The sequence below is a fragment of the Xenopus tropicalis genome, chromosome 10 (assembly GCF_000004195.4).
Source record: "Xenopus tropicalis strain Nigerian chromosome 10, UCB_Xtro_10.0, whole genome shotgun sequence".
Taxonomy (NCBI): domain Eukaryota; kingdom Metazoa; phylum Chordata; class Amphibia; order Anura; family Pipidae; genus Xenopus; species Xenopus tropicalis.
Genome location: NC_030686.2, coordinates 13,033,301 through 13,046,893, shown reverse-complemented (window position 1 = coordinate 13,046,893; position 13,593 = coordinate 13,033,301). Strand labels below are relative to the sequence as shown.

General features: G+C 40.9%; 1 protein-coding gene across 1 annotated transcript in view; it reads right to left on the bottom strand.

The window, feature by feature from the left end:
* Positions 1–13,593, bottom strand: part of uqcc1 (ubiquinol-cytochrome c reductase complex assembly factor 1) — a 74,128-nt gene that overhangs the window by 43,662 nt on the left and 16,873 nt on the right. The window contains 4 exon segments of the mRNA NM_203977.1: positions 1,606–1,663; positions 3,218–3,290; positions 6,774–6,881; positions 9,415–9,522. Coding sequence (NP_989308.1) covers positions 1,606–1,663; positions 3,218–3,290; positions 6,774–6,881; positions 9,415–9,522 — 347 coding nt within the window.

Here is a 13,593-nt window from a genome sequence, read left to right as displayed (position 1 = left end):
TCTTCACCCTTCTACTGTATATAGAATATAAATTTCAAAAGACAAAGCTGGCTAGTAATTAATACAGATGAGCAGTACATGGAAGCTCAGAAACCAGTGCAATTAGCATAAGATGTAAGATGTAATAATCAGCCCTGTAGCATCAGCTGATATGGCAGGCCAACCTCATTTTCTGCTCAACAGCTGCCCAGAGCACACAGACCATGTGAGTGTAGCAGACAATATCCAAGATGGGGAGCTCCGGTGACAGGTTTGAAGTTCTGGATCATGGCTGCTTCTGAGATGCTGAAACTTTAGGCTGGCACAGTATGTACAATATATAACATATAGCATTTTTAGCCATATTTGTTTTTAGGGTTTAGTTCTTCTTTAAAGCTTCTCTGAAGTACAACAAAGGAAGGTATCTTAAACTTCATGTGGCAGATAGCTCATCCAAAGTTGAAGGCAGCCACATGACATCTAAGGTATTATGCTTTTAGGTCAACAAATAACCAGATGAAGGTATTCTGAGCAATAACATGCAGTCAGGATAACATTCGGGAATAAGGCTTCTAAATATTATGCCCCCTGTCTTCTGCACTGACGGAAAAAAAGGGAAAGAAGGCTGCACTCCCTCACCAAAGGTAAACACAGTCCTTACGTTTGTAATTAAAAACATGAGTGGCTGCTGTGGGACTTAGTTAAAAGCCCCACACAACACAGACACCCCTAATATACCTGTTGCTGTAATCTTTTCCTTTAAAAGTATGAATAAATACTATTTTTATATGCTGAAATCCAGCTACAAACCATTCATTCTGTATTATTATAAATATTACCAGGGGAGGAGGGACTAAAACATTGATAGTACAAATTGTAACAACAACTCCACAGCTTACAAACAGCATGCAGGAACTACATAACCCACAATGCATTGCATGTTCCTTTCCTTATTCACATCACGTGTGCAGGGAATTGTGGGATTGGGAGGATGCAGGCTGAAGGCAGGCTGAGGACAGTGGCACCTTTTGCATTTTATTTGAGTCTAAAAGCAGTCAGCCAGGGGAACAGGGGGCGGGGCTTAGGGAACTGTTCCAAACCATATTATTACATTAAAAATCATGAAAAAGGCTGCATATTTTTTATTGAGGTATATTGCAAAGTTGCTTGAAATGTTTACTTTTCAAAAAGCTTAAGTTGTGTTTTGGTGGAGTTCCCCTTTAATCTAGTCTAGTTGGCTAAGTTTGGGAAAGTAACATAACATAGTAATATCCCCTGCAAGGAGGAAAGAGTGGTGGAATCTAAACAAGACAGCTGGATTAGGTGGATTACAGCCAATTACAGTATAACCAGTACAATTATCCACCTATTCACTAGCAACTGGTAACGCTAAAGTAGCTCTCCTGCTGCATTAACCTTGGTATAAATATCAACCAGCTCAAGATATAATGAATGCTTAGCAGAGGCAAAACAATTCTATTGGGTTTAATTAAAGCTTGTTTTTTTTTGTTTTTTTTTTAGACATAAGGCATAGAGATCCAAATTATAGAAAGATCCCTTATCTGGAAAATCCAAGGTCCAGAGCATTCTGGATAACAGGTGGCCCGTACTTAATATTTTACTTACCAGACATGAAGTTGTGTTACGAGGAACCAGGAGTTTAGCGTATCAGGTAGACTGCATTCTGTAATTAAAAAGACACAGATATACCTCTATAATACAAAATTATATGCAACTACACTTTACACATTAAACAGCCAAATAATTAGGAACTATATGCATTTAGTTTCTATGTTCACCTCTTGTCTGGTTTCCTCCTATAGTCAAAAACAACACTGGTATGTCCATTTTGAAGAACTGTATATGATATACACGTATGGGATCCCTTATCCAGAAACCCGTTATCCAGAAAGTTCTGAATTCTTCCATAGACTCCATTATAAGCAAATAATTTTTCTTAAATGTAATTATTTGTTAATTTTTAAAAATAATTTCCTTTTTCTCTGTAATAATAAAACAGTACCTGTACTTGATCCCAACTAAGATATAATTACCCCTTATTGGGGGCAGAACAATCCTACTGGGTTTATTTAATGGTTAAATGATTCCCTTTTCTCTGTAATAATAAAACAGTACCTGTACTTGATCCCAACTAAGATATAATTACCCCTTATTGGGGCAGAACAGTCCTATTGGGTTTATTTAATGGTTAAATGATTCCCTTTTCTCTGTAATAATAAAACAGTACCTGTACTTGATCCCAACTAAGATATAATTACCCCTTATTGGGGCAGAACAGCCCTATTGGGTTTATTTCATGGTTAAATGATTCCCTTTTCTCTGTAATAATAAAACAGTACCTGTACTTGATCCCAACTAAGATATAATTACCCCTTATTGGGGGCAAAACAATCCTATTGGGTTTATTTCATGGTTAAATGATTCCCTTTTCTCTGTAATAATAAAACAGTACCTGTACTTGATCCCAACTAAGATATAATTACCCCTTATTGGGGGCAAAACAATCCTATTGGGTTTATTTCATGGTTAAATGATTCCCTTTTCTCTGTAATAATAAAACAGTACCTGTACTTGATCCCAACTAAGATATAATTACCCCTTATTGGGGCAGAACAGCCCTATTGGGTTTATTTCATGGTTAAATGATTCCCTTTTCTCTGTAATAATAAAACAGTACCTGTACTTGATCCCAACTAAGATATAATTACCCCTTATTGGGGGCAGAACAATCATATTGGGTTTCCAACTCCCCCCCAAAAAAAGTGCAGTACTACGTGGACCTAGGCAGATGATATATTTTTTATCAGAGCTGTCAACCCCCCCCCCCCACCATATTTTCGTGAGTTACCCTATATTTGCACCTCTCCCCCGGCCTCCCGGCTCCCCATGGCTTACATCCTATTTCACTTACAGTAAGGGATGGAAAATTCTGGAGACGTGTGTGTGTGTGTGTGTGTGTGTGTGTGTATATATATATATATATACACAAAAAAGTCCACTTAATAAATTGCTTGACTTGATAGTAACTGCATAAATCCATATTGGTGGCAAAATAATCCTATTTGGTTCATTTCATGTTTACTATAAAACATTTACTATAAAATATTAATACACATTAAGGTGATCCTAATTATGCTCTTGTACCTAAGGACAGAATCCCATAAAACAACCATCATGCCTGTCCCACATTTTGAGCTATGCTAAAGAACATACTTACTTTCAAAAAATTCATCGTAATCTATTCTTTCCACGCAGCAAGTATACATGCGCAAGGCAGCAATTTTGATTTTCTGCAAGCAAGACAAAAATAGATTAACTAGGGTTATGTTTCTTATCTATAAACAAGACAAAAATAGAGTTAGATTAGTATACATACACTATACAGCGTGTCATGATACAGGCCTGTAAAAGTTATTAATAACAAAGCAGTCCAATGTATTCATTCGGTCAGTACCAGAAACAGATATGGATACCAGAAACAGATACCTAACAGGCCTCTGTTTACTAAAGGTCTGGAATCAGCCATGTTATAAGGCCAGACCCGCCTATACTCCGCCCATTTCCTTGCCCCATGTGACACCCCCACCTGCTCCCTGACAGAAAGGCTGGTATAATATTAAGAAAAAAAAAGGGGGGGGGGGGGGCAACCATACCTGTGATTCCCTGGCCGACCAGGTTGCCTAGGGTGCCCAATCTGTTTGGCCCACCCCTGCATACCTAAAACTAGGTATAGGTTTAATTCAATATTGCCTGTCAAACGAGTCCAAACATGACTGGCTTTGGGTAGCCGGTTTATCAGATGGGAATATCTGGGAAGAGGCAGGTCACACAGAGATGTTTAGCATGTATGGAATTACCAATGAATATAATATACATTTCCTATGTTCCTGTAGGGAGTTATAGTCATTATATTCTTGGTCCAGTCCAGGACCAACTCATGCTCATGCTGTATCCTGCTAGGCCCCTCCCCCTTGCATCCCTGTAGGAGGGTGGAGTGTCCAGCTACCTTATGTCCATGCAAACTGTGAAAAATAGTCAGATTTACTTTGGGGTCAATTACATTAACCCTTTAGCTACTAGAGTGTTGGCATCTCTCATTGCCAGTGTGAAGCAGAAGAAGAGTAGTGGCAGAAAATTTTTGTGTGAGGTTTGTGTAGGGTTGCACCGAATTTGGTTCAGGATTTAGGCCGAATCCAGCCTTTTTTGTCTGAACCGAACCCTAATTAGCATAAATTAGCATATGCTAATTAGCCTTTGGAAAGGGTTATGTTTCAGGGGGAAAAAATTTTTCGCCGTGCGCGCCAACTTTTGCCCCTTCCCAGTCCCACGATTCTGGATTCGTCAGAATCCGTCAGGGTGGGTTTGGCCAAACCCAAAAAAGTGGGTTTAGTACATCCCTAGTTTTATAGGTGTTGGTTGAGCTTTGGGGTACTATTTTGCTAGTCTAGCCTGTGTGCAAGGTGTGTGAGAGACCCTTTATAGCCACACCCTTTTATAGCAAACGACCCTTTATAGCCACGTCTAGTCATATGTGGCTGGAAGTGCCGTAATCATGACACAGTGGCTTTAAAGGAACAGTAACACCAAAAAATGTATAAAAGTAACTAAAATATAATGTGCTGCTGCCCTGCACTGGTAAAAGTTGTGTGTTTACTTCAGAAAGTCTACTATAATTTATATAAACTGCTGTGTAGCCATGGAGGCAGCCATTCAAAGGAGAAAAGGCACAGGCACATAGCAGATAACAGATAAAACACTATTGTATTCTACAGAACTTATCTGTTATCTGCTAAATAACCTGTGCCTTTTCTCCTTTTTTCCCAGCTTGAATGGCTGCCCCCGTGGCTACACAGCAGCTTATTATATAAATTATAGTAGTGTTACTGTAGCAAACACACCAGTTTTACCAGTGCAGGGCAACAGCGCATTATATTTTTATTACTTTAAAGCTCTTTCATTTTTTGGTGTTACTGTTCCTTTAAGGAGTTTCACCAACCCCCTTTGGGCAAAATTATGGGTCACCCTCAAAACAAAAATTGGGGGGTCACCCGCAGTCACCCTACAGAGGGACCTGGCCCCCCCTCTCAGGTGCAGGGTCTGCTTCCTATTATAATTAGTGAAACCCATTGATGCACTGAGAGCGTCTCCAAGGTACTACGACCCCATGGAACACCTTGCGTTCAGCAAGCGAAGTCTTCAAAATTCAGACTCATTATGTAAATTTGGAAGTGTTTAAAGGAAAGTTCTTCCGAAGGATCTAAAGGTAGCAAAATACACAAAAAGTGTGATTCAACGCACCCAAAATGGCAAAATCTGGGACTAACGTTTTCATTAAATCACTTAACCTTTATTTAAAAGGAGTTAAAATGTCAGCATTTAGAACATGCCAGATGCCACAAACCCACAAGGAACAGATGTCCTACAGTTTGCACACTAAATACTTCATAGAGCGCTTATTTTCTTCTTTTCAAATAAAAATTATTAATTTTTTTCTAAAAAAAAAAAAAAAAAAATTGGCTCCACTTTCCACTTACTGATGTGCATTAAGATTTTTTTTTTTGCCCTAAAATTAAGTTAAGCTGAAACTATTAAAGTAAATGGAAAATGAAGGCCATATTTAATTTTCCACTTGTTAAACCCGTTAACATAAATTCTCATTAAATTCTTCTAAGACTAACTTAGGATATATACTGATTTTTCACAACTTCTTATTTACAGAGCCCCTTATTAAAAGCATAACTGTTAGGTCAGCGATGAGTTTAATTCATCTTTGCAGTACCACTATCCAAATAAAGGGGGCAACCTGGTCAGGGTATTTTAGGTGTTGGGTTTTAAAAGGGATAAACAACAACCCGCCCAGTTACGTCAATCAGGTAAAACCTCAAGTTGGCCGCCCATGCAAAGATCTGCCAGTTTAGGCCCGGCTTAATGTGTCAGCACTACATAACAAACTGATAATCATATTTTTGAAATGGTGGTAAAGCCTATATGTACTATATGGCCAAAAGTAACCAGGCACCCCTTACTGGAACTGGCCATTGAAGCTACAACCATCATTTCTGGCTCGTTTTCGAAGTGCAAGATTGGCCTGCACAAAGTCCTGACCTCAACCCAACTGAACACCTGCGCCATGAATTGGAATGCTCATGCAAGCCAAGCCTAATTGTCTAACAAGTATCAAATATAAACCAAAGAAAACCCAACCAACACTGTTCTAGCATCTAGTAGAAAGACTTCCCAGAAGAGTAGAGAATGTTATAGCAACAAAGGTAGGACCAACTTCACATTAATTCCCTTGGTAATATTCATCCATCCCATCCATCCTTTATACCCCCCTTATCTGGACACTCCCTCTAAAGCATATATGTCAAACACAAGGCCCGGGGGCCAAATCCGGCCCACCTGGCTGTTTTATGTGGCCCTTGTTGAGTGTGTCTGACCATCCAGCCTGATCAATTTCCATTTTCCTCAGATAGTAACTAAGACTAAGGGGTATATTTATCATGCTGTGTAAAACGTGAAGTGCATTACCAGTAATGTTGCCCAAGGCATCCAATCAGTAATCAGATTTCAACATCGATGAGCTATGAGCAACATCACAGGTAATGTCTTACTCCACTTTTTACATGTTGTGATAAATATACCCCTTAGTATCTTACTAAGTATATTAATAACAATTTGGCCCGCGACTTAGCCTGTGTTTTAGATTTCGGCCCTTCATGTGATTGAGTTTGACACCCCAAGTGTTTACTGATCCACTATATGCATCTCACCCATTTGTTGTACTTCAGAGGTCCAGTAAAACCCATCGCTTCAATTATTTTAGTAAAAGTTGAAACTTCTTCCTCTGATGGCTGAAGCTTGTCTTTTGTTGTCTGGTTCTATATGAAGGAAAACAGACTTGAATTGAGCAAACACTAACGAATTTGGCAATTAAGGATATCAATGACTAAGTCATACAGTAAAATTGCAAAATTGAGTGATATAACATGTTAACGTCAAACCCTCAATATGGCATACCCACTGCTTAAACAGAGATGTCCAACCTGTGATGCAGCAGTCAAGCTAAGGGACACTGGGAGCTGTAGAACTTGAGGAACACATGTTGGGCATCTCTTACACAAATTGTATTGCAAACATGTTTTTAAAATTTATACAAAAAGAAGAAGCACATTTCTGGTCAAGATGCACCCTACTAAGATTGAAGGTCCAAGGGTCATGGTCCTTTTCCTATACACTAAAATATGGCAGACATCGGGACTAGAACTAGGGGTAGGCAGCAGAGGCACGTGCCTAGGGCACAACTGAGGATGGGGTGCTAGGTTCTTAAACACAAGCCTCTGCTGCCTTCTCTAACTCTGGATGTACAACATTAAGTAGGTTACTGGCAGAGGGGAGGGGGGGAGGGAATGAAACACATGTGCAGTATGAAGCAAGGAGGGAAAGGAAGGGAGAATACCTTTTTAGAGATGGCTGCCTGTTCTAGAAAATGTGAAGTAAGTGTGACTGAGTAAATATTTGATTAGATGAGCCAAAAGTGTGGCATTTTTACTAAACAATAGGAGGACTATGGGCAGTATGCTTTTTAAATTTTGACTTGCATTCTCCTTTAAGTCTTTTGTTTTTAAATCCCCTAAAAAACCTTCCTCCTTTCATGCAGATTTATTTTGTTTCTCTATTAAATTGCAGCTCTTTTACTCACTGCCTTGTCTAGCGTAAGGTTCTGCCCCCTTTTGCTTCCTGAGCACTCTTTTTATCTTCAACTAGGCACCTAGAGGTGCCTACTGGGCATGCTCACTGCCTCTGCTCCAATTAAAATTAATCAGGCGTGCCCAGTAGGTACCTCTTTGAGGTTATTATAGTTGGAGAGACAAGGAGTGCCAAAAGGGAGAAAGGTATGTTATTGTGGGGGCTGCATAGACTCATTTTAGAGATTTCAAAAACAAACAAACAAAAAATGTTTACTTATTCTTTAACCATACTACCCAGATGGTCAAACAATAAAGTGTTTTAGCCTACACCAGAGCAATCTGACTTATACTATACAAATATAACATTTGTGCCTCTAGGTAAGTAGGAGGCTGAGCACCCAGCAGGACCCATGACTACAGCAGCCAACTACGGAATCCATTAGCCATGCTTTATAAAGATGTTCTCCTCCTTGATGTAGCCATTTTGTGCATGTAAAGAAATGGGTTTTGTGTGAAGGCTCACGTTACACGTGTAAAAGTTTCCATTTCGCAGGTGGGGGAAATGTTCTCCCTGCATTTCTTCTTAAACTGTCAAATATATTAAGAACTGATTTCAAAGAGTCTGTTTTAACATTTTCACACCGTAATGTTCTGTGACAGCAGGAAAGAAGGAGAAATCAGTGCAGGTAAAGCTGAGGGCTCCAACTGGTTGGAAAATAACAGACTGCTTCATTCTGTGTATGTTAAAGTGTTATGGTCTATTTGCATTAAGGCAGGGTCCAGAAGTTTGTTCCGCTGCTGCTGCTGTCAACAACAACCCATTCTATACCCCTGCCTTCAACAGGTCTGACATACATGACCTATAATTATTTTCAGGCCTCCTAGACTTGTGATTGGTCACTGCTTAGCAACCAAGTCAGGCATTGCTGGCAAATAAAGGCAGAAAGCCAGGGGTCCATGTGGTGGTTGGCCATTTGTACATTTCTTTATTTCAATGCCCATTCCAAAAGTTAAAGGAAAAGGAAGGCATTTTGGCATTTTATAGCCAATAGAAAGTTACAATAGCGCAAGCCAGAACACTATATTTATTTTGCTGAATGCTTTACCATACCTGAGTAAACAGCCATAGATGTCCCCTCTGTCTGTTTTAAGCAGCTGCCATTATACCTTGGTCTGACTTCACTTCCCTGCCTGCACACTGCTTCTGGTACAGCTCTAAGCTCAGATTACACAGCAGCGATGGAAGGGGGAGAGCGGACCAATGGGAGGGGGAGAAAACTGAGCACACTGGTGTCGTGGCCTGAAGGATTTGTTTGAGAGCAGGATGTCTGACATAGTCTTCCCTGCCTGCACACTGCTTCTGGTATAGCTCTAAGCTCAGATTACACATCAGAGATGGGAAGGGGAGAGAGGAGAGATGGGAGGGGGAGAAAACTGAGCAGACTCGTGTCATGCCCTGAAGGATTTGTTTGAGAGCAGGAAGTCTGACATAGAAGATCATGTATTCAAAATAAAAGAAAAGTGGTGTTTCTTTTCAGTGAGGACTCAGAGCAGCAGTTCTGTAAATGCTTGTAACTGTATTCACATAGACCTTTCTGATAAAGCATACTTGGTTTTTACCTTTCCTTCTCCTTAGCATATATTATAGATGCATAATACCCTGCACTGACAACAAAATGGCTTATATAAGCAAACCAGACATTCAGTCCAAAATCATCCTTACCGTGTGAGTGACGTGCAGTGGTCTCCATATCTGTGATGCTACTGCAGGGGTTCTGTGTACAGGCCCACTCAATACTTCTCTCAGATCGCCCTTAGAATGACTCAGATGCTAAAAAAAACACACAAGCATAACATTTCACAACATTTATATAATTTCCTTTTTTAATGGGAAGAACAAGTCTACAGTTAGCTTCAAGAAGGGGTTGGATGGATTTTTAGCAAGTGAGGGAATACAGGGGTAGGGGAGATAGCTCTCAGTACAAGTGAGGGAATACAGGGGTAGGGGAGATAGCTCTCAGTACAAGTGAGGGAATACAGGGGTAGGGGAGATAGCTCTCAGTACAAGTGAGGGAATACAGGGGTAGGGGAGATAGCTCTCAGTACAAGGGAGGGAATACAGGGGTAGGGGAGATAGCTCTCAGTACAAGTGAGGGAATACAGGGGTAGGGGAGATAGCTCTCAGTACAAGTGAGGGAATACAGGGGTAGGGGAGATAGCTCTCAGTACAAGTGAGGGAATACAGGGGTAGGGGGGATAGCTCTCAGTACAAGTTGATCCAGGGACTGGTCCGATTGCCATCTTGGAGTCAGGAAGGAATTTTTCCCCTCTGCGGAAAATTAGAGAGGCTTCAGATGGGGTTTTTTGCCTTCCTCTGGATCAACTAGCAGTTAGGCAGGTTATATATAGGCATTATGGTTGAATTTACTATGTTACTATGTTACAGATGGAACATTAGAGCTCTGGCACACACTGTATAAAGGTGGCCATACACGGTAAGATTCGCTTGTTTGTCAAGGTTGCCAAACGAGCGAATCTTGCACCCAATATGCCCACCTTGGGTCAGTGATATCTTATTAATGCAATCGTTTGGCCCTAGGGCCATACTAGATGTCCGTCAAGTTGGTCACTGTTTTTATGTCTCTTTTTCTTTGCTGCCCTATTGGTAGTCCATGAAAGTCCCTAGACCTAGAACCAATGTCCATACCTCAAAATAACCTAAATTCTAGGGACCATGTCCCAATTAAAGGTACCGTAGTATTATATTAAGTGGTTGGCACTGAGCAAATCCAATAATATCATCATTTTTACTACGAAGGTCACTTCCTTTTCAAGGTGAGCCTTTGCAATCTGTAGGAAGACTATACGAGATATACAGCTGGGTGTCTGTTGTGGCGAAATGGAGGTTATAAGGAACAAGGCACCGGGAGAATAGCAGGAAAAGGTTAACTACATTACTCATGTTGCCCTCTTTCTAAAACTATGAAGATAGCACAAACCAAGTGTAATTCACAGCAAATAATCAGTAGTAAGGCTTTTACTGGTCTAGGAAATGTATAAATAATGATAGTCTGATTGGTTGCTGTGGGACACATGTCTCCTGCAAAGCAAGATACAGAACAAGACAAACCACTTTAATTTCTTTGACAAAGTTCCTGGGGCTCATGAACCAGAACTTCCTGATCCTTTTCATGAACCTGGTGTATAAGGCTGAAAAAATGCTATCAGGAATGAAGGAATGAACTCCGGCTTCCAAACCAACATTTGTTAAAGAGCCCCACACAACACAGACACCCCATGTATATCAAAAACACTGTAACCTGTTCCTTTAAAAAGTATAGTGAAATACCATTTCTATATGCTGAAATCCAGCTGCAAAACAGTTCTTTTCTTTCTGCATCATTTGAAAGCCTGGCAGGGGAGGAGGGACTAAAACACTGATGTTACAAATTGTAACAACGTCTCCACAGCTTACAGACAGCATGCAAGTACTACATAACCCACAATGCATTGCACTGCAATGTTACTTTCTTTAGTGACATCACGTGTGCAGCAGGGAATTGTGGGATTGGGAGGATGCAGGCTGAAGGCAGGCTGAAGACAGTTGACTGCTGTTACATTTTCGTCTCAAAGTAGTCAGCCAGATCAGCAGGGTAACAGGGGGCGGGGCTTAGGGAACTGTTCCAAACCATATTATTACATTAAAAATCATGAAAAGGCTGCATATTTTTTAATTGATGTATTTTGCAGTTACTTGAAATTATGTTTATACCGTGTCTATATACCCATGTGCAGACTGTGGTTATTCATACATGCTAAAATGATTGTAGCCACATTCTATACCTAATTCAAAACCCATCTTTTTCCAATCTCTTGACTGAAACATATGCAGTCCCTTTGCCCCTCCCCTATAGCCATAACACAATTTGTACTACATGTCACTATTTCATATCAGCCAAACCAAAGTAATACCAAAGTGTGCCACCGGGTGATGCCATTCTGGAACACTGCTATTTTAAAGGGGATGTAAACCCAATCATAACACTGTCCCACAGCGCCCCCTAGTTTTGCTCTAGAAGTTTTCAAAACCGGTAATTACAGATGCAAGAAAATTCAACAAGCATTCTACTAACTAAAAAATGTATTAGTGGAAGAGAAAAGACTGATTCCCAGAACTATGCCTGACATCTTGCTATTATCTTACATATAGAGATAATGTCATTTTTTCCTCATTATATGGCAAAGGAATCAGACATGGGGATAAAGGGACAGACTTGATCATTGTTGGGAAACTGTGCTTAAAGCTCCCAACTCCAATTGCAGGAACAGAGAACAGGGAGCCAGATTTACACAGATCAGCTGGGATTCTCATTGGAGGATTTTTTGCATTTGAATGCAGCCAACAGCTGAGTAAAGTTTGGTTGAGCAGTGCAGTGCACCAGGGTTTAGTGCCCCTAAACGGGCACATTTCCATTGTAAATGGCCCCAAATGATCTGGGACTGATCAGAACCTGGAGCTTGATTTATCACTTTTCTCCCAATTCTACAAAAGTTCGATCATGTTTAATACGATACCAACATTATGAGGGTCGTTTACAAAGGCAGCCATAAGTGGTGACGCTAAAATGGATGAAATTTTGCATGTGTTGACACTTATTATTACTTACCTTCAAACATACTCTATCCATTTCCAAATCATTGCTCTATGATGCCATTGCAACCTTTGAATCATGTGCAAGTGCACCTATAGATGTTGGGGCACCCTGTAGTAAAAGCCACCCTGAACGTTGCAGTAGTTCTAGAGTTCCCTCGGAGAGCTGCAGACTTGCATAAAAAGAGTCACAAGTTAATGCTATTTGAAAGCCATCTCCACTAGGGTGGCACTGGACCAAACAGCAGAAGCAGGGCCGCCATCAAGGGGGCACAGGGGGGACAGTTGTCCTGGGCACGGATGATCATCACTTTAAAGGGGGCCCAGCAGTGATAATGTTTTTAAACTCAGGACCCCTTTAAAGAATTATGGGCCCTGTCATTGGTGGTCAGCGGGTAATCCGATTGGTTGCGCCCCGTGCGTATGTGTGACGTCAATACACACGGGGCGCAACCGTATAAAATAATGGATGCAGCAGGGAGCCAGGGGACATAGCAAGAGGTCGCAGCCGGAGGAAGCAGGTGGACGCCTGAGTTGGCACCAATTTAAAACGTAACCCCTGGGCTATCAATGTTTTAGAGGGGCCCTGGCTACCAATGTCTGTGTGTCCTGTACTGATAGGAGGAGTCATTAGGGGAGGGGCCATTGGGAGGCAGGGTGTGGGAGGAGTCCAGAAAATGTTTTTGTGAGGGGCCCCATGATTTCTGATGGCAGAAGTGACGTCGCACACATGGGTGCAAGTAATGTCACCCAATGCACCAGATCCCTGGAACCTCCCCACCCAAGCTCCAAATGCCAGATTTTTACAGGTAGGTCTGGCAAAGGCAGGGGAACGGTTTTTATTTTTTTCATTTTTTAATTATATACTGTAGGCACCCAAGGCTGCCACCCTAGGCACAAGGCCCTTAGGTGCCTATATATCTATATATATTTATATCTATATGAATACCGCCCTGGTCCCCACCCTTAAAATATAAGCCACAACTTCCATATGATTTGTATGAGCATAATTAGACGCAAGACTGATGTAGGTGCAACTTCCTGGCCCCAATTATGCTGACATTCTGCATTGTGGGTAAATAACATGCAGATTTATGTCTAAATATTGCACAGCGTTCATTAATGACCCTTTATGGCTTTAACGTGGAATTGTAGCTTTTCTCTGCAAACGCTTAGATATCCATACTTCAGTAGGGGACCTTTGGTACGGGACTGCCAAACAATCACTTTTTGTACAACTGAGGAGACGTG